The sequence below is a fragment of the Parasteatoda tepidariorum genome, chromosome 10 (genome assembly GCF_043381705.1).
Source record: "Parasteatoda tepidariorum isolate YZ-2023 chromosome 10, CAS_Ptep_4.0, whole genome shotgun sequence".
NCBI lineage: Eukaryota > Metazoa > Arthropoda > Arachnida > Araneae > Theridiidae > Parasteatoda > Parasteatoda tepidariorum.
In genome coordinates, this window is record NC_092213.1 from 56,689,300 (window position 1) to 56,712,609 (window position 23,310).

At 30.0% G+C, this 23,310-nt stretch overlaps 1 protein-coding gene across 2 annotated transcripts in view; it reads right to left on the reverse strand.

The window, feature by feature from the left end:
• LOC107443047 (serine/threonine-protein kinase 17A) overlaps nt 1-23,310 on the reverse strand; it is a 114,191-nt gene that overhangs the window by 18,989 nt on the left and 71,892 nt on the right. For both annotated transcript variants that reach the window (XM_016056784.3, XM_071186878.1), the window contains exons 3-4: nt 14,330-14,542; nt 12,254-12,392 (exon numbers count right to left, since the gene is read on the reverse strand). In XM_016056784.3, the coding sequence (XP_015912270.2) occupies nt 12,254-12,392; nt 14,330-14,542 (352 nt within the window). The remainder of the gene's footprint in view (nt 1-12,253; nt 12,393-14,329; nt 14,543-23,310) is intronic.

Genomic DNA, 23,310 nt, shown 5'->3' on the forward strand with positions numbered 1-23,310 from the left:
TCTGGATTGGGTTCAAAATTACAAGGTTACGGCGTTGAGCATTCGTAGTAGTCGTAAACCCGAAAATTGGGTCAGCTGTTCAACGACGGTTATAAAATTAAATTCATATAAATCATATAATATTATTTAGGTAAGGCTAAAAATTGTCAATGAACTTCAGGTATTTTAAGCTTCATAACACTATTAACATATTTTGGAACATAGTGAACCATATTATCGTTCAAAGTCGTTGTAACCTTAATATAATGCTAAGTCGAACCAAATTATTATGCCAATTATTATTTTTTAGCATGGTTACAGGATAGAGCATGTCAACTTATAACAAAGCGTGATTTAATTACCAACCTTGTTAAGCTATAGCAAATTTAAACGTTGTTATAGTTTCAAATANAAAAGAACCAACAATATGATTTACGTTAAACCCATTCTTTTGATAGTGCAGTGATATAATTGTTCTACAAAATGGGGAAAAATACATTTGTTACCATTGCAATCCGTATATTAGTTCTATTTAAAACTCCATGAGTAGATTTTTAACTTACTGCATAGGTTTATTATTTATTTATTTTATATACATATATTGTTAGCAAATATGGCAGTAAAACTCATTTCAAGATAATACTTCTAAATTAAACCGTTTATTATAAAAGCTAAATATAAACAACGTCTTAAAAGAAAAAACACGCTGATACTCATTTTCAAATTAATACCGATGGAAATTTTCTAAATCTAAAATTCAAAAACCGAATTCCATTAAAATAAACAATAAATTTCAAACGAAGATAAGCTTTTTCCGGCACAATGAGAACTAAGCACGATACACAATAGGAGAACGCATTACGCTAAAGATAAACAATCTGAATGAAAAATGATGTTATTACACAATTTGAGATGGAAGCACCAGATTGGGAATTTTAATTTGTCTTTGCGGGGGGAGTAACCTATCTATTGTTTCAGATCTCACCCCTGGAGCAATAGGAATGAACTGTTATGACAAGAACAAGAAGGATTTGCTGGAAAACAGCATGGACATCCATTGTCCAAAAAAAATGTGGGGTTTTTTTTGTATACGCTTTCAGCCAATCATTCTTATTGTTACACGAATGACTTTCGGTGTGGAACGATTCCCATGGGGTTTGAGGAATTCTAAAAACGAACGCGGAAAAACTAAATGGCTACTTTAATTGATAACCCTTTTTCTGAAGGAAAGGTATCACTAGTTCCGCAAGTTATCATAACAAAAGATATTGAAGAAGTTGAAGAAATTAAAGCAAGCAGAAAGCAAAAAAGGCCATTTCTTTTCCAAACCAAAAGTTCCAGTGTAGTCAAATTGGGTGATTCAAATTTCCCCACATAACTTATTTCTAACAAAATTCTCTAAAAACGTAATGAAATCATTTACATAACTGACTACTTTAATTGATAACCCTTTTTCTTTGGGAAATTCAAATTTCCCTTCATAACTTATTTCTCACAAAATTCTCTAATAACCTGGCTTCTATTGAAGAAATTAAAGCAAGCAGAAAGCAAAAAAGGCCATTTATTTTCCAAGCCTACTTCCAGTTGTGTAGTCAAATTGGGAAATTCAATTTTCCCCACATAACTTATTTCTAACAAAATTCGCTAAAAACGTAATTAAAATCATTTTTAAATTTCTTTTTTAGTGAAAAAAAATATATTACTTTTGTGGAAATTTTGTTTTGAAAAACGCCCCACCTTCCTAAAAAAATTAGAATTTTTCCTTGCAAATCTAACTATTACTCTTAAGTTCAATTACTCTTAAGTAATGCTCTAAAAGTTCAAAGAAAATTTTTTAAAAAAATTCAAGCAAAACAAGAATATTACATAAGTAACATGAACCAATGGTGATTAGCGGGTTGACAAGTAACATGAACCAATAGTGATTAGCGCGTTGATGATAAGTAACATGAACCAATAGTGATTAACGTGTTGATGACAAGTAACATGAACCAATGGTGATTAACGCGTTGATTTTAAGTAACATGAACCATTGGTGATTAGCGTGTTAAGTAATAGAAGAACCAGAAATAGCTAGACTGCGATAGCCCCTAAGTTCAAATAATACTCTATTAAATATTATTATTTTTAAAACTGAATGAACTCCTATCATTCAACATTGTATGGTTCTCAGTGTATTTGCATTATTACAAATAAACAGATTAAAAGTTAAAAGCATGTAAAACAAATTTTAATTTTATTTGCCTATATCGAACGATAAACTCATCAAAACTAAATGTGTAGTACTTTACATTTTACACATTTTTGCAATGATCATCGGGAATTTCAATGATTAATATTTTCTTTAAAAAAATTAACGAAACTCACAAAAACTGCTCCCTAACGTCAACAATCTGTACCAATCGTAAATGACGGCCATCCGACTGAATAAAGCCAGAAAATCATAATAGGCTAAAAAATAAACCTCAAGAATTGAAGTAGCGGAAGAGAAGTTGACACATTTATAAAAATAAAATAAAAAAATAAAAGGCTTTATCTCCCCTCTATAAAACAGGTGAACTGTTATTTCAGACAGGTATAAGTTCAGGGACAACAGCAATGGAGAATGTTCTTAACCGACAATTTTTTATTTTTTATTTTCATTCTTTAAAAAAAAATCAACTGATAAAATGAGACGAAATTAAAAATAAAAAAGTGTCCCACCCTGTGGTTCCAATACATCGTTTTCAAGTTCCGGTCGAGAGAAAAAAAAAACGCACGCAATACCTGTCTTGTCTAAACTCATCCTATAAAACACGTGAATCATTTCCTGTCAGATGAGAAACAAGTTTGTCTTGCCTTGCCATCAGGCACAGCTAGACCCCAAAGGCATGCTTTTACTAGATGTCAAAAGTGGTGCCAGCACAATTTCTAAAAAACAATGTGGTGAACTAAATAAGACGTATTGGTTGTCATTGGCGACTAATTGAAGTTATGAATCTCAAGTTATTTTTATGAATTACTTTCGAGTTTAACATTTCCAATCACAATTCAGTAGCATACATTTAGTTCGAAAAATATATCGTGCCATTTGATTTTTTTTAAAAAAGCGTTTAGAAATTATTTGCACTTAAATTTGAATCATATTCACATTAGTAAAAGGGATTAGGAGTACTAATAACAAAGAAACCACGCATAAAAAAAAAGGAAATTGTTCCACTTTAACTAAATGTTAACATAACATAGTCCATGCGATACTAATTTTTTAGGTGTGCATTTTAAATATATGTACGATGCACACGAAAAAAAATAAATCACATGCATTCATTAATCTTCACTTTACATTTGTTCCACTATAACTAAATATATTTGACGCAATAGAATGCATGAGATACTAATTTTTCATGAATACATCATAAATATATTATGTGATGAGCAAGGGAAAAATAGAAACACATGGTTTCATTAATTTCTTACTTTATATTTGTTGTGTAAATAGGGATATTTCTGTTATTTTCTTGCGTAAATAGGGATATTTCTTAATTTAAAAATAAAAAAATAAAAAAAAAACTAACGGTGGTTTTTATTAATTATTGTCACAAATGAAACAAATCTGTTATGCGTAAGGAATAGCTTATTCATATTAAATTTTGTAAGGCAAGTAGTAAAAATATTAAGTAATTCAAACAAACATTTTAGTTGCAGTTCAAATTTTTTTCCCCATTTCAAAGTTTGGTAACTATTTGGATTCACTTTTTTAAAAAGATTTTGCATTAAAAAAATATATATAATATACTACACATGAAATTAGAAATGTTTCACTATAATTAAATATTCTATATCTTATGATAATTTAATCCTATGATTTGCTTTAAACTCAGCGGAGCTACAGCCCATAGAGGGCCGGTTTGGTGGTCAGCCGAACGTGGAACCCCAAGTGTTTAGTCCCCAAGCATGTTTGGTACTTATTTTAGCGACCCATTGAAGGGATGGAAGCTGAGTCAACTTTACCCGGTCCCTATCGAACCCAGGACCTAGTTTGTGAAGCGTTACGACTCAGCAACCGAACGTCAATCCTATGAATTGGATTGGTATAAAACCTAGAAACAACAGACCAGGAAAAAATTTAATGCGTAGCAAATTGAAAATCAACAAAAAAAAACATTTATTTCCTGTAGCATAACATATAGTTCCATAAGTCATAATTCTATACCAAAAAAAAAAGTAAATCAATGAATATATACAAAAAAATAATAATAATAATAATAAAATAAATTAGCATAATTTTATGAAAACAAACAATTATAATTTTTATAAAAAGTACCAGATGCAGCTTTTAATTTTTGGACAAATAAATAAGTTTGTACAGACACGAAAGAAATTTAATTTGTTTCCAAAATTAAGAAAAAAATTTTAATAAAATTAAGCGATTATTCTCAAATTGGAAAAAAAAAAAAAAACGTATAACAAACGTTAATTTAAAAAAAATCTATAAAACCCGCTGATTTCAAGGCTTTTCGTCATAATCGTAGAAAAATTATGACTTCTTTTCATCTAAAATGCTGCATGTATCGAACAACTTTAACATACAAACTGTATATTTTTTACACATAAGAATATCATCTCAGGTCTCTTACCTTCAAAGTTAAGAAATTTATTTTACGAAATACAAATACTAGACAATTCAATGCCGTCAAAACTAAAGATAGTCATTTTACTGTTAAATAAGGAAGACAATAATAAAAAGATTTACTGGCTAAGTACATAAAGAACGTTCACCTTATTTTTATAGATATAATAAAAATATCAATAGAATATTTAAAAGAATTCCAGACGCTCAGGTGGAATGTAACAAACAATAAAAAACGAGACGTCGCGTTTTTCTTCTCCTTTTATTTATTGCCTGCTTTATGAAATAAAAATAAAAATAAACATTGAATAAATCGCGGCACTGAATGTAAATCTGAAGAAATGATTAGGAAACCTGATATAAATATTCAGTGTCACCAATCTGATTAAAATTCGTGACACTTAATTGATTATCAGGATTTTGGTAAGGAAGGAACATGGGCGTAAGCTAAAGATTATTAATAAACGCATTTACGATGTTTTTATTTATATATTATTTGCATATAAGTTTAGCTATTGCGCGGTGTTTCTTGTTTTCTTAAATTTATTAAAACTCAATAAAAAATTAAATTGAGAAATATTTTGAACAAAACTTCAATTAAAGCACATTTTTACCAAATAACACTTTATAAGTTATATTCCATTCAATTTTTGACGATCAGACAAAATTATATATTTGTAGGCATGTTTGAAAATTGAGTTTGCATATTTTTAATTGAATAGAATTGATTGTACTTGTAATTGGATAGAAGTTGTAGATACATATTTTTTGTGTTACAAATTAAAAGTCGTTATAAACAACAAGAGGGAGAGCAAATAAAGTCAAAATAGTAAACAATATGCGATGATTATTTTCTAAATCCCGATTAAATTATTGTTTAAACTACTATTTAGCTTTAAGAGACAAATGAAATTGTAATAAAAAAATATATAATACTTCGATAAAAACTGCATCACATAAAAAAATTTTAAAATAAAAATTTAATAGCAGCTTAGGGATTGATTAAGCAAAAGTATTAATAACAATAAACTTCGTGTTTTATTAAAATAGGGGCAAATAGTTAACAAAAAACAGGGTTTAATGACTTACAATACACAGCAATTTTAACTTCAACTTAAAATTATATTCACCTAACTAGTTCAAAAGATATAGCATATTGTATTTTGTTTATGAAAACAAATATTAAAAGGATAACGAAAAGAAACAGACAAAACAAATTAGTTTTTTCCCGTATGAAATTAACTTACAATAACAATAAAATATTATAAAATGTTTCGAAGTTTATATTGGAATCTCAACTATTGCTATTTATTTACCAGTAAATTTTTTAATACATTTCAGGTCGTTGTTATTTTGATATTCTAATACAACATTTAAATGCAAATATAAACATAAGGTTTCTTTCAAGACAAACAACTCTAACTTAAAGCACAAATTAAACAACCTGTTGTTAAAGATTTTTTAATTCAAACAATTGAAGTGAAAATTAAATAACTTAACAAATTTAAATTTATTTAACACTTCAAAGTATATTTCAGAGTCTCGACAATTAAACAATCTAAAACAACATTTAATGGCAAATTCAGGGGTCTGTTTAGAAGAAATTTGGGTCCGTTAACGGACCCTTCACAAAATATCTTTTCATAAAAACGGACCCTTCACAAAATAATTTATCTTTTAATCGAAGCCTTCACAAATTTGTTTATCTTCATTATTGTTTTGTTAATCGAATAAAAATAAACCCTTCCCGGGAAGGGGGAGGGGGGAGAAAGACAGTTGTAAACGAACTAAATTTTGTCATCGGCAGACGCTTCTTCCTTTATTCGTCTGAAAAGAATTTTCTGCGTTCAGCAGTATAGGCTAAATAACAAATATTTATATGTTGCTTCGCTAATTTAGTAGCTGCAAATGCTGTTTATTTTTTAAAATTTAATTTTTTTAATTATAATTTTACAGTGATGAGCATAATCTTGTATGTCTCTACAATTTAAAAACTCCCTGAAAAAGTTTTTTTGCAATAACGGAGCCTATTAGCACAAATTCATAAAAGCGGACCCTGGTTGAAAGAAAGTGACTGAACGCTTATTTTATATTCACAAATTATGAGTAATTTTTTTCACAATTTTACAAAAACCGGACCTTTCACAAAAAATCTGGACAGACCCCTGCAGAGACACAACAATTAAACAATCTAAAACATTTAATTCTAAATATAAACATAATTTTTTTTTAAAAGACAAACAACTTTGAACTGAGCTGAAATTTAATCAATTGAAGCTTTAAATTCAGAAAAAAAGAGCATTTTTCCTCCTTCAGAGACAAACTTGACCAATTCTTACTCAACAACTGAATCTTATTCAATAAAGCCAAATGCTAATAATTATTGATAAGTTATTTTTCAGCGCTATTGTTTAGAAGTGCAGGGAAAAGATAGTAACCACGAACTCGAAAAACCCATTACAATATCAATCAACTTCCCAAAGGGCGAGCAGAACATAATTCTCACATTCTGCCTAATAGATCAAGGTTGGCAAGCAAGGACAAGCGTTCGGAGGCGAAACCAAACATATGACAAGAAGGTATGAGGAATAACTGCCGAACAATGAAACAGATGATAAAATGCCAAACAATGAAAAATGGAACCGAATGTTTAGAAGAACAATATATTTGCGGAATAATTCTTTATAGCATAGAACCACAGATTGATAGATCACGGAATTCGTGAACTGCAACTTTCAAGTTCACATTTTGAGGTTGACTTTGAAAAAGTTCACATCGTAAACAAAAACGTTATACATGAAATATAATTTCTCAACTGGGATAATTATCGGAAGATTCAAGGTTTACATCTTTGATTTTGATTAACTTAATATACAATAATATTTTCACGTTGATGAATACAATTTTATATTGAGATCGTTTAATACGAAAATCTAATGAAGAAGCATCAAAAATTCAAAATTGCAGTCCAGTAAGAAATAAACTTTAAAAAATTGGAAACTACGGATTTTAGACTTTTCTATTTAGAATTTCAAGGAGCATGAAGTTTCAGTGCCGAAGATTGAGACTGGCGATCATTTTAAAAACTTAATAGGTAATTATTTTAAAATATGGGGGGGAAATAAAACGTAGATTTTTAATTTCTTGTATCCATATTTTATCCAGACTAATTAAAACTTAAGTGAATTCTGTAATTATTACTTATCTTCTCTTTCTGAATAAGCTATATCACACAACTGCCGAAATTTAACGATGTCTACAAATGACTTCTTACACCACATATAAAGTGCAAGACAAAATTATACTTTAAATGTTTGAAATCTGCAAATCACACATCAATTTTGATTAAAAAAAACACGTATCAAATCATTCTCAAAGACTTTAATTTAGTTTGATTTTAAACTTCAATGCCCGTAGCCTTTTAGGAAATGTTTACTTGGTAATTAAAATAGGATTTCTTTATTGTTATGATAATATTGGTTTAAACATTAATGTAATAACACACGGTTAAAACTACATAGCTTTTTAATAATAATATATAAAAATGTTATGCATAACGCAAAACATGGCAATCTAAATGGCTTTTAGGACCATGGCAAACACTGAAAAAATATTGCGTGCTGAGTAGCACTTTTTAGATATTAGTAAATTGCTACAACCTTAGTAAGCATGAAATTGAGTGCATAGTGCAAATTTCCTCGTTTTACCCTTGATTATAACACGATACTATAATTCAACTAAAAAAAAAAAAAAGCATGATACAACCTTTAAAATTACTGCAAAATTGTGATGATGTTAGGGTTTAAAGCGCCAACATTCTTGCCCAACCCTGAACCTATTTTTCTAAAAAGTTAACATTGAGACCTATTCATCATATCAAAAAGACTTTTGAAGCAACGTGTAATACTAAAATAGGACATCGAACAAAAATTTTAAATTTAGAGAATTATTAAATAATCGCCACATAAATCTTACATAAGATTAGTAAACAGCCTAAAAATTATTCCAAAACATTTCAGAGTTTAAAAATATATTTCTGAATAAAAACGCAAAAATGTGAAATCTGTTAAAATTATTTCTCCATCAAATATAAGTGGGCCATATTAGATCTCTCCTCTATGATGAGAAAAAAGGTTGGGCAATATATTTACACAGAGCAATATAGCAACATTTATAACTCTATTTTCACCCGCAGATAAGCACTACTATCTTTATCCCAAATATCATCAATAAAATATAATGCAAGAACAGCAGTATGGATATAGCTAGTTCATTTTACCAATCAAGATGAAATTGAGGTAAGTAAGAGGTCAAGTGGCCAAACAAGGCGGACAATGGACAGTATGAATGGAAGTCAAGTGAGGGCACTGAGTGGGAAATTAAAGCAGATTGCACTGATGGATAGAGGAAATGAGCAAATACAAAGCAATTTTTTGCAGTCTTTTGTCTAACTGGATCCGGGCCATTTAGGAAGTGTTTGGCTTTCTCCTTTTTCCGTCGCGGAAGTATAACACCGAAAGCGACAATTTATTAAGGCAGGGAAGGATAAACAGTTCTGTTTACTTGATGTATCCGGTTGTCAACAAGATATGACAGGTGACTAATATCATCTGTACAAGCAATTTGGACGGAGACCATGCTCATAAAACCTCTCATTGTCTTGTCATTTTCACTTGTCAGAAGCTATTTATAAGATTTTAAGGACACGAAAAATTAGATTAAATGTTTTTTAATGAACACGCGTATTTCCGAAGAATTTATGCAGTGGAGTGATAACAGTTTACCCTTGATGAATTTAAACTGAATTTAGTCTAACATTTTAGTTTGGAAAAAAAAAAATTCAATTACAAAAGAAAGATTAAATTATATATTTAACATATTATAATTTTTTTAATGAAATGCGAATTGTAGATATCGGTTGTTCATTCATACATAATTATTAATTAAATTCAGGGTTGGCAAGGTTTAGGACAGAATGGATTAATCCACGGTTTAAACCCGGGTTTAAACCGTCCTGTCCAAAACCCCTTTGTCCAAAACTGTCTTAAACTGTCCGAAACCCTTTTACTCAAATTATGTCACAATTTTATCTGAACAATATTTAAGAGGTAAAATAAACATATAACTAATAACATATTGATAATTAAATGTATTAGAGAATATTTGTCTTTAAAAGTATAATGTTTTATTAATATTGTTTGACTCTTCAATTTCAACAAAGGAAGATTAATCGGTAATCAAGTTCAATTGGTCCTCTCATTCAATAGTACATAACTGAAGTTTGGCCTTGCCATACAGGTTAAAATATTAGGGACTAAGTGCTTGGTTCGTCATAAACAGGTTTATTTATCTATAGTACTATTCAAGAATACTTTTATTTCATTCATATTCAATTCTTTTAGCATAGTGGTGATACATCACTAGTGTCAGTAACTGAAACTGATGTTATGCCCTTCAAAACTGTTAATACATTTTTCAGTTATTTTATATTTTCAATTTAAATTAATAAATTTATATCTAAATTTTTCTTTAAAAAAATAGATGTCTTTTTTATCATCCTGTGATACAGAAATTATAACATTTTTTTAAAAAAATATTGTGAAAAAAAAGGTTAATTTTTGAACAAATTTAGTAATTTTTTTAAGAAAAATTATTATTTTTTAATATTTTCATATTTATCCTTATGCAAAAATATTATTTATCAGTATTAAAAGCATATTTATATTTAAAGGATTAGGCATTCACTTTTGTTGTTCAATGAATTGTGGAGCTTCAAAAATTTTAAACCTTTTCCTATTATATTATATTATTTTCTTTTAATAAGTTATAGTAAATTGTATAAAAAATATCAAATATTTATTGATACATGTAATTATTATGTGTACAATGGTTACACCTGTAGAATTTTTACCTTTTTCCAAAGTTCAAGGTTTTGGACACTTTAAGACAGTTTTACCCAGTTTAGGACAGTTTTACCCAGTTTAAGACAGTAAAACCCATGTGTCCTGTCCAAAGCCAGTTTAGGACGTCCAAAACCCCAACCTTGATTAAATTTAATGAGCATTTGGACATGTTTATTAAAAATCTTAAATTAGATACATGGAATGCTCAGAAAATAAATGTTAAAGTTTATTAGCTTTTTCCCTTCATTTCAAAAACAAAAAGTATAATTAAGATAAAATTAGATAATTTTTTGTACAGTGTAAGACATATAAAGAATCCATACACTGAAAAAGTCAAATGATCATGCCATGTGCAACAAAAAGATATGTGTATTTCATTTCATGAGTGTATACAAAGCTTTTAGAAATCCCATAAACTAACTTTAAAGCTAATATATTTTATAATTTAAAACTAGTAGCAACCATGCTTTACATTTTACAAATAATAATTTCAGTAACTTCTATCATTATGCAGTTCACTATACATTTTGAATGTAGAAAAATGACTGAAATAGTTTTCTTTTATTATTATTTCTCTTATTAATCCCTTTGGTAATAATCAAGCAATATTTTTTTCAGCATGTACTATACCTCATGTTTATATTTAGTATATATAAGTATGATTTTGTAAGGAAAAATTCACTTAACTTTGGGCGAAATTAGGTCTTTCCATTAAAAAAAAAAAACAATAGAATCCATTTAACCCTGGCTCTAAGTAAGATTGAGTTTTTTTTCACGAAAAAAACCCCAAAAGAAACCCACGGTTTTTGACCAACACTAATCAATTTTTTTGTTCACATCGATTGGTGCGTTTCTCACTAAATCTGAATAAAACTATCTTTCAACAAGCACCAAATCATTTTTCGACCGTGGAACGATAAAGACCTGAATAACGGCTACTTTAACAACTGTTCAAAAGGTACCAAAAAAGTCAATAAAAACATTAGTTACACTTACAAATTGGTCAACTTTCTAATCTTTACAAATCATTAGTTACAAACGTTACAAATTGGTTTAACAATTAACCATTATGTCGAACACTGTCAACCTCGAATCATAATACGGTGCAAATCAGTAGCAACCACAATAAAGTGATGAATTGAATAATGTTTCGCTTTACAGTGATTTGATCGTAAAATCAAGTTTTACGATATTACGGATCAACTTACCACAAGATTAAGTTGCAACAAATTTCAACGATAATATGATTCAACCTATCAGCATATTAAGATTGCAGCAAATTGGAACAATAATATGGTTCAACTTATCAACATATTAAGATTGCAGCAAATTTCAACGATAATTTCAACACGCTCCAATATTTTTATTCTATATGAATTTCTATCAAAATAAAATTTCGAATATTTCCAAATTGAAAACGACATTACACACACCGTCATTGGCCAATTTTTTTGATTATCAAATGCCTACTATAAAATACAACTGACGAAATTCCGTCATATGGCTCCTAGTAAATTACTGTTCGTCACGCGGAGATATTTTATATTTTCCCAAGATTAATTTTTCTGACTTTAGTTTTTCTTTCCGTTTTCAAATACAAAAATAGTTGTATAAGCCAACCTACAAGAAAGTTAGTAGAAATAATTAAGTTTCAAGGGTAATAATATATAGCAGACGGCTAAAAAACATGAAAAAAATTGTCGTTAGTTTTTTTCTTGAAAATCATCAGTCATCAGCGGAATAATTTTTTTTAACGACTTACCTTAAGGTCGAGGTGGGCAATTTTGTGCTCGTGTAGGAAGGAAACGCCCTCTAATATTTGTCTCAACAGTCTTGTTGCATCTCTTTCTGGAACGACCTCTTCATCGTCCAACACTCTCTGCACTTCACCACCAGATACTCTAAAAAATAATATTGATTTTTTTATTTTATGTTTACGTATTGGAAGTTAACTAAAGACATTTTGATTACTGATACATTTTGGATTAAATCTTATCTATCAATGTTATTAAAAATAAATTTAGAATTGTTTAGAAATTCAAATTTTACGACAGAAGATTCGGTTTCATTATACATCGAATAATTATATTTTACTAATATCATATACTTAAATTTTAGAAAATAGTCACAATATTTATATTATTTCATGTGCTGTAAGTAAAAACTGGTGTCCAACGAAAGAGAACCTGAAAAATAAATAATTCTGAAGATAAAAAAAATGTAACAAACGGTGTATTGATAATGAAAGCCATTGATTTTTATTCAGAACTTTTATAATTAGAAACATCATCAGAAGATGGCATTTTACTAGGCTATAAATAAAAACATAAGTTGCCGCATGATGGCATTCTCTCTGAATCATCCTTAGTGATTTCTATTGAGTTAATGTGCCAACTTATAAATTTTCCTATTTTCATTCCTAGGTTACAAAGACCACAAGGACCCTACACTACAAGTATCATTAACATATGATGACTGGATAAAATGTTACCACGGTCTAAGGCACCCAGTCCAAACTACTATGACTGACTTGATGGCATCTTACATACGTTGAACAAAACCATAAAAATAAAAATAACTAACAAAAGATGATGCAGTATAGTGTGGCTTTCAGGAGAACTCCTCCAGACGTCAGTCTCGTCGCGGATACCATGGTTACGAGGAAATGTCACTTCGAATAGGGGTGGGGGTGAATAGTTTTCTATTTATCTTTGCATAGGCCAGCGTGAGTAAACCAATCAACACATTCATTCCTCCATTGCACCTCCATTAGAAATGTGCTCTAGCTTGTAACCATAGCAGCAGACAGCCTCAGACTTTTAGCCTCCTCAAAGCCGCACTATACGATGTTATTGCAATATAAAGTCCCTGTTTAGAATTACGTACGGCGCACATTCTTGCACAGCACAATCTATAGGCAACTTTTTTAATTAATTACTAAAATTGTGTATAAGAAGCCCATAGATTTAATAATGGTTTAAACGGAATAAAAGGAGTATTGACAGTAAAAACTAAAATTTTTATTCCAAATTTTCAGAATTAGTTACTCAAGTTACCTTCCATATGTTCCACAGGCTGTTAACAAACCAGAAAATGCCAACTAATAGCGCTTCACTGTCTAGCTATCACAAAAAATTCTGAAGTCCTCTCGACTGAGGTAGTCTTTTGCTACAAAAACGAGTAAAACTATTTCCAATAAGAGAAAATTGAACTATTAACGTGACACAGCCAAATCTAAGCCAATGTGAAACGGCTTGGTGGTAAAACGGTTAATCCCACACGCCCCTTGTAGAACTGACTTATCTTCGCTATCATAGTAAACAGTTCAACGCCACCACGCAAATATAGTGCCTGGAGTTCTAGTGATAGCTGGACAGTACGCAATAGTCTTAAAAACAAAAATAAATTTCAAAAAGATGATGCTATACTCTGTTACAATAGAGTCCTTTTATGTATCTAGAATTCTACACAGCATACGTTGCCATTTTTTGTTAATGCTTACTTCGTGTACAATGCAATATGTTGGTAACTTTAGTAACAAATTAGAAAAAATTATGTCACAGCTTTATGTATACTAATTATGACTTACAGCTTTCACTATCAATATACCATTTAGATTTATTTGATCTTTTTATCCCCAATTGTTATGAATGAATGGATGTATGAATGGGTCCGCCCTATAAACGGGTGTGACATAAGTCGAATTCTTGGCCATAGATGGCACCACTGGAAAACAAGAACAATCGTACCCCTTGCCTTAATGGCCTACAACAACATTTCCAAAAGTTTCAGAATTATTTAATTTTGATATCGCTGGGCAAAAGAATTAAATACTTACAATTCCAAGACAAGAATGATTTCGGAGTGTGTTTCATAAATTTCATGTAGTTGGACAATGTGTGGATGTTGTGCACTAAGTTCTAGGACATGAGCTTCGTGCAGTATTTCATGACGGACATCGGAGGCTCGCCTTCGTTTCCTCATATATTTAGCTGCATACTCTAATCCACTTTCTTTGTGCTGGCAACGACGTACAGTTGCGAATTTGCCCCTAGAAAAAAGAGAGAAGATTTAGAACACAACTTACACTTAAATTAATGAGGGGAAAAACCTAAGAGGATAAGTAAAATCTAAAGACAACAAAAACACATGGAGTCTGAACGCATCCTTTTGATGAATTTCAAAGTTAGAGAGAGACTTGTATCGCCACATCGGCTCATAAGCGTAACGAATTAAAAAAGCGTTTTTGTATTTCCTTTCTTCGTTTCAACAAATTTACGCAGTTTAAGAAAAATACCTATAAATTTTTTTATAAAAGTATAGATCCCAGGGCATTTTAGAAGAAATTCTGATTCTTTAACGAACCATTCATAAAATTATTTATTGATAAAATGAGATATCACAAAATATTTTTGCCGTAAAAACGGTCCCTTCACAATATTTTCATTTTTAAAAATATATCTATCTTTTTCACAAAAAATTTTTTTTTTTTACTTTTTAGTTTTAAAACCTAAACTCCTTAAAAGATATAGTTTTGATGATATTTCAAATAAAAAAAAATGAACCTTACTTGTAGAAATTCAAAAAGTTATGAGTGGTTTCTGAACAATTTTACTAATACAGAACCTTTCAAAAAGAAAAAGAAATCAAATAACCTCGTATGATAAAATTGAACTTTTTTTTTTTAAATATTAAAATCGACATAGTAAAATCCAGAATCGCATAACTGATATAAGTAGCAATTTTTCCACAATTTTCTTTTTCTTCCCAGCTATGGAAACCGGCTATGGATTGACTTTCTTTTAATGGAACCCTGAAGCAATTCTGAACACATTAACCAAAAAAGGATTATTTTGAAAATCTTTAATGCGATGAATGAAACGTTTTCATCATTATATCAATAACAGTCATAACATAATAATAAGACTGCATATAAAACAACAGAATACGTGGGAATTTAGTTAATTTGCTTTGAATTGAAAAGTTCGAACGGAAATACTAAAACAACTTTTTGTAAATTTAAATACATGTCTTTTTCATAATTAATTCAATATATTAGGGAAAAAGATTCATATCGCTCTTATTTTTCCACAGACATTTTAATTTATTTCATAAAAATATATGAAATATTAAATAAATAGTAGACTATTGATTGGGCATAATGGATTTCATTTCTCATTACTGATTAAAAAATAAATAAAAATCTTAACACCTGGAATTATTAGGGTTCTATAATGACACTTTTTAAAAATTACTGGTCTATTTGACGAACGTTTAGTTATGTAGGTCTCTAAATCTGATACCTTTCACAAAGTATTTAATATTCAACTAATCTCCCACAGCCCTTAAAATTTTAGAATAACGCTAATTTTATTAATATCCAAATGTTTATTTCAAGTGCTTACATGGTTTTTTGCTATTATTCTTTAATTTTATTTTCAAAAAATTCTGTTCGTTCCAAGTTTAATATACATAACATTATTGGCTTTTAAATTGTAATTTCTCTTCAAAATATATATGAAAATAACATTGAATATTCAACAAAACGTATTTTTATCTTTAATCCCGAACAAATAAATAAAAAAATATAAAATTGTTAAATATTTTTTTTAAATTACCGATTCAGAAAAAAAATAATAAGAAAAATACTATAACGAAGTAAGACTTGTTGTCAACAAGCAATTTATACGTCTGCATACTCTAGAAAGAAGTGTCACTTAAAAGTGTCATTCCTCTAACTAAAAGTATCTTTAAAATAAACGTGATAAAATTAGCTCTGCTGTATTTCTTTTTTCTTTCAAGCACAGTAAGAAAAGGCATGGAAGAGGAAAGGAAATATTCATTACATAATTATTTATGGAATATTTACTTTCTGTTAAATTTATTCAAAAGTAAGATTTTTCATGTATGTGCAATGCACAAAATAAAAAAATATCACCTTGAATAACTTTCAGATTTTCACATAGTAAGTGTCATTCTTAATAGTTCCTGGCGGGTGACTTCAAATATACTAATTAGTGGTAACTCTTAATTAAGTTACGAAATCAGTCACAAAAACATAATTTCTTTTGAATAAACATTTATTTATTTATATTTGAATATTTAACCCTTCAAATAGGGGGTAGACGAAATTTCAAAAATATTGGATCATAAATTGGGGGGTAAGAGGCTATATATATTTGGCAATAGTTCCAAAAAAAAATAGCCAAACAAAGTCGTCGCCACAAATGACTAATTTCCAATAACCTTAGTCAAATTCAAGAGAGCAATACCTAATTTTACTCCATTGCTAAGCAACCAAGTTCAGGCAAAAAAAGAAACAAAAAAAGCTTTGTGATTGCACGAAGAGGTTTATTTATAAATATTTAGAAGAAAATATCTCGAAGTTTCTAGGCAATAGATATTTCTTCCGCTGATTTCTCACCAAAAAAGCAAAGAACTTTTTTTCTTTTTAATCACATTTGAAAATTAAATTTGAATCAATTTATAAATAATTTTAAAATAATTATAATACTATTATGATTATTATGATAATTATAATAATCATAATAGTTATAATAATTAGTATAATTATAATAATTAATACAATTATAATAATTATGAATATTATAACAATAATAATTATAGATCATCATCATTTATGATTTCCAAAGCTTTAAGAATTTGAACACATGAACTTTCTATCTGACATGGTGTTTTTTAAGTTTTTACTTTATTTATACGAGGATTTCATATTAAAATCAAATTTACAAAACTTATTGTAATTATTTACAAAGTTTTAGTGATGAACATTTTTACAGCTTTCGTGAGTCTTCCAGGCAAGCAAATTTAAAGAAACAAAAGGGGGGAAAAAAGCGCTTGAAAAAGAAAAAAAAACAATTCTAGTCATCAAATACATGTCATTGGACCCCATGAGTAAAGTGCGATGCCGCTTATGTGGCGGCATTCGTCCGTGCAGGGTTAATATTGTAAGCATATATTACTCATATTTTCGAAACATCCATTAGTTTTCAATTAACCATCAGCCAATAATACATTTAAAAAAATCCACTTGAAATTATAAACATTACTAAAATGAATAAATGTTGTTTCCAACATTTACGAAATACAAAGAAAAATTCAATGACAAATTTAATTAAAAGTATTATTCCAAACAAACATCATTCATCATATAATATCAAAAAGTCACGACTGTTTTAAAAAAAAAGTCTAAAGGTATTATTAAAGAAAGGTGCAGAATTTTCTTAGAATCTAACATTCTACAGCAGATGCAGGTGTTAGATAAATGTAGATTACGTCAATGAAAAAATTTATCTGTGTAATAACATCCTTTAAAAAGCAAGAAATCGGATACTATCGCAATTTAAGAAATTAAAATTTAGGCAGTAGTAAATGCATACAAAAGAAATTTAAGCAGATTAAAAGAGAGACCAGAAATAAATAAATAATAAAACGTCAAAGTGGAAACGGTTTTGATTTTTCGTATTTAAACAATAAACATTTGCATTGCATCACGTAAATACAACATGAAAAAATAATAATAGTGCAAACATGCTTCAATTAAGAGTACGGGTTTATGCAGGGAAAAAAAACAAAACACGAGTTAACGATAAAGAAATAAATAAATATTACATTAAATAAATATTTTGTATAAATGAAAAAATAGCAAGGTCAAAGGCCTTCGGAAAACAGAAACAAGTATAAAAAAAAAAAAAGCCCAAGGTCAAAAACACTGAACTTGGGAACGGCATTTTTTTATGAACATAAGCGGAAAAAAACACTAAGTACATTTTTCTATAATCGTTACTGGAGTAAAAGAACAATTAATCCTTCCCAAATAGACCAGTAACTAATTAGGAATTCGAAGCGAAAAAAAAAATTAAATAAAAACCTAAATGAACGGATAACAACATAACAGATTGACGTAACATCAGAGTAGGATAGGAAGAGGTAGCGTAGCAATTTTATTATTATTTTTTTTTTCCTCTGTCTCTTTTCTAAGTTGTAACAGCAACAAAGGCCACTAATTGCTCCGTTTAAAAAAGCCATCTTTTTTTCAAACGAAATCATTACTGGAGGATTGCTCGAGGTTGATAAACCTGACGCCAACCATAAAGCCAGAATGGTAGCAAATAAAGATGGGTTGTTGATAAACGTTTTAAAAGAAAAAGAGAATTAATATGGCTGACTTCTTAAAACGAGTTAGTTTGGTATGTTTTGATTCTATCGGATTAAACAAAACTCTAAAGGTTAATAATGAGCCAGTGGTAGAGAAGTTAAAAGATTTAATCGATTACAATCAAAGGCTTAACAGGAAAATGCTTTTGGAGAAAGAAGACAATTGTCTGATACAAAAAGTATCCCCAGCTGATGAGGTATCCTTTTATGATACCTCATTAGCTTTACTAATAACAAAATAGGATTCTCTTGATACAGTCTGGTAGATAAAGCACTGAAACATCTGAATAGCATCACACTGCTTACATACCCAGAAAATATCAATCAGGGTGAAATTTTTCAACAAAAAATAAGCACTCAATAATATTTTTAAGCACTTTTAAGAAAATATAATAAGGCAGGGTAGAAAAGTTTTCGACAATTGACGATTTTATCCGGATTTAACCGTTATGTCAACAAAACAACAAAAAAAAATTTGCATAATTTTTGACAATTGTGAAAAATCATGAAATTTTGAATCATAAAACCAATGGCGTTTTCATACGCTAAGGACCGACGGTACGCCGAAATAGATTGGGGTTGAAATAATTGTGAAAACGTTGAATAGAACAATATGAACAGCGTCTTTTTGCATAATGCGTTGCGAAAATCAACAAAGTAAAGGGAAAATTAAGTACTTTTAAAAATCACCCAACGAAAAAAGCACCTTTAAGGGCTTTTAAAAAACTAAAATCAAAAATAAGCACCTTTAAGCACTTTTCAAAAAAGTTACGCGCCCTACTGTCAATAAAAAATTAGAAATATACGAAGTTATAATAATGGGGTGAGGTTTTTCCTTTTTTCGTTCTTTCAATTTAATTAGTCGACAACTTTCATTCTAATTAATGCATCTTCAATATTTTCAAACTTTCTAAATTTTGCAAAGATCATATCAAAGAAAGAAATATTAGAAGCAAGCACTTTAAGAAACAATTTGCGATTCATTGAATGGCTGTATTCATGTGTCAGAATGGTAACGAATAAAGATAGTTGGTAAATGTTAAGAAGAAGAAAAGATACAGTTAATATGGCTAAACTTTTAAGACAAGTTAGTTTATGTATGTTGTTTTGATTCTAGCGGATTAACAGAACTCCAAAACTATGTGTTAATAATGACCAGCATTGCAGGAACCTGCGCTAGGAGAAATTGTTACAAGTTTATTACTAGAACTTACGATTCATCCAACTTGGAGATATTCACTGTGCAGAAGGATATCAAACTTCGCATATACATACAAAATAAAAATACGTTTCGCATCTCTAACATTGGTAATATCAAACTGTAACGTATTTTTAAAAATATATGGTTCACATTTATATGAAGTTTTACGTTGTTACGAATTACCCAGCCAGTTTAACTAAGATTTAGGACAGGTTGTTTTCATTTCTTTTCTTCTTATCGTTATGTTTAATTTAATTAATAATGTCACGCCCAGTAATGAACTCTCTCATGTTTACGTTAACATTTTACTAAGCGTTTTACGAATCAGAACGAGAGATCTTCGCTGCACTAAACTAAAATGATATTGCTTACTCAAAGTAAAGAAGAAATCAAAAGGCAAAATAAATCAAGCCTCATCAGAAAACATCAAACGAAAAAAAGAAACATGGATGGGCTTTGGTCTAATGCAGTGTTTCTTAACCTTTTTGATATAATGGACCCCTTTCAAAATGTTTTAAGAAGTCACGACCCACCCCCTGTGAAAAAAATAATTGTAAAAAACATCAATTAATAGAAAGCATTTAATTTTATTATTTTAATAGTATACAAATTTTTTAAAATTAAAATTTTTAATGTGAAGGTTGCTGCTGCTTTTCCTTAATTAATAAATTGAATTGGGGGATGGTTTTCGACAAAGCAACGTGCATATCATTTTCAACATTCAATAGATTTGGATGTTATGTTTTTATTGTCACAAGTGTGGAAAATCCCTCTTTGCAAAGATACACTGTAGCAAACGGAATTATAGTTGCCACAGCTCGCTTTACAAGCAATGGGTAGGCTTCCAAACGTTTTAAAAATTAGGAGTAGTCAGCGGACCCCCAAAATATCAGCGGACCCCTTAGGGGTTCATGAACCACAGGTAAATAAACCCTTGTCTAATGGAACCCTTATTTACTTGAACATAAAATCCTAAGGGAGGAACCTACTTCAAATACGCTGTAGTGTATCTTAAGTAAGAAATATAAGAATTTGCAGACTTGGTCGATTATCTCTAGAACTACTGGACCGATTTTAATGAAATTTGATGTGTACATACATTGATACAATACAAAACAAATAACCATTCAACAATTGTAATACACGCGAATAATCATGAGTAACACTCGTTGGAGTAGGAAGGTATGAACCAGCGGTTGCAGAATAAACAAGAAAAAAATGGGTTAATAGGGGGTGGTCCCCTCTTTCAGATATACAGGCCTTGCAGCGTGTTTTTATACTCGAAATAAGGCGGTTCATCATTTCCTGTGGCAATTTCATACATTCCTACTCAAACGAGTGTTAAGCACGATCATGCTTGTGTATTAAAATTGTTGAATGGTTATTTGTTTTGTATTGTATCAATGTATATACACATCAAATTTCATTAAAATCGGTCCAGTAGTTCTAGAGATAATCGACCAGTCTGCAGGTTCTCTTAATTTTTTACAGGAATTGGTTCAAAATTAATAAAACCTTCAGTACATTTCATCCAGTATGTATTAAAAAAAATACAATGAAAGAATGAAAACCCTTATTTTAGAAAGTTGTCCCGTCAAACAGCAATAAATTACAATCAGTTACAACCGTCTACANCAACATTCAATCGATTTGGATGTTATGTTTTTATTGTCACAAGTGTGGAAAATCCCTCTTTGCAACGATACACTGTAGCAAACGGAATTATAGTTGCCACAGCTCGCTTTACAAGCAATGGGTAGGCTTCCAAACGTTTTAAAAATTAGGAGTAGTCAGCGGACCCCCAACATATAACTCATGGACCCCTTAGGGGTTCATGAACCACAGGTAAGGAAACCCTTGTCTAATGGAACCCTTATTTACTCGAACATAAAATCCTAAGGGAGGAACCTATTTCAAATACGCTGTAGTGTATCTTAAGTAAGAAATATAAGAATCTGCAGACTTGGTTGATTATCTCTAGAACTACTGGACCGATTTTAATGAAATTTGATATGTACATAGATAGATACAATACAAACAAATAACCATTCAACAATTGTAATATACAAGCAGGATCGTGTGTAAGTGTAGCACTCGTTGGAGTAGAAAGGTACGAACCAGCGGTTGCAGAAAAAACAACAAGAAAAAAATGGGTTAATAGGGGGTGGTCCCCTCTTTCAGATATACAGGCCTTGCAGCGTGTTTTCATACTCGAAATAAGGCAGTTTATCATTTCCTGCGGCAATTAGTCCGAATTGTCCAGTGGCTATTTCATACCTTCCGACTCCAACGAGTATCACGCATGATCATGTGTGTGTATTACAATTGTTGAATGGTTATTTGTTTTGTATTGTATCAATGTATGTACATATCAAATTTCATTAAAATCAGCGCAGTAGTTCTAGAGATAATCGACCAAGTCTGAAAATTCTCTTAATTTTTTACAGGAATTGGTTCAAAATTAATAAAACCTTCAGTACATTTCATCCAGTATGTATTAAAAAAAATACAATGAAAGAATGAAAACCCTTATTTTAGAAAGTTGTCCCGTCAAACAGCAATAAATTACAATCAGTTACAACCGTCTACATCTGGCAAGCATACAGGAATTCAACTTTTAAATACCTCCCCAGACACAAGAAATGAAAAAAAATGGGAGGGGGAGAGGGTAACAATAACTCTTCTGTCACACACAAAACATGAGAAAATAATTTTTTCTTCATTCATGTCCAAAAAATCCTTCACACTCAAGTAAAAAAGCATAACTTTCGGAAACGTGTCAGCACGCGGAAGAGAAAAAAAAAAGGCACTTGGGAAAGAGAAAACATGTTCGCCCATTTTTCCACTATTTATTTTGCAGAAAATAACTCCAGCACGAACTTGTGATGATTCAGAATATAAAATTCAAAGCATGTCAAGAAACAACAACACAATGGAATGGGTATCCCGCCGTGAGAATGGACAATTAATAAAGAGAGAGAGGAGAAAATGAATGAAGGCCGGAGGGAGGACAACAGTGTAAAACCGCTTCCTTCGGAACGTCCAGAGTTTTAGCCTCTCTTATCGAAGTGTCTCCAACGTGTGACATAAATTGATTTTATGGCATAAATATTTATGTCATGAGATCGAAGGTCAAAACACGTGCCATTTAAATATACCTTGAAGTCAAGTTGAACATTAACAGCTATAAAGCCATTTAGGACTTAACGTTCTTATTGGATGCATGTTTCTGGCCTATTCTCGGATGGAAATTATGAAACAAATAGTATTACATACAGACTTGTGAAATCATTCTAATGGTACCTTATCGCTATGTCAGAAAATGGGCAGGTTAAAATTGCAGTGATAATTTATATTAATTGGTGATCAATCCCACTTTCAAAATAAAGTTCATAAAAATATCAAAAATGAAAATTTTATTGAAATAAAATGTATAGTAT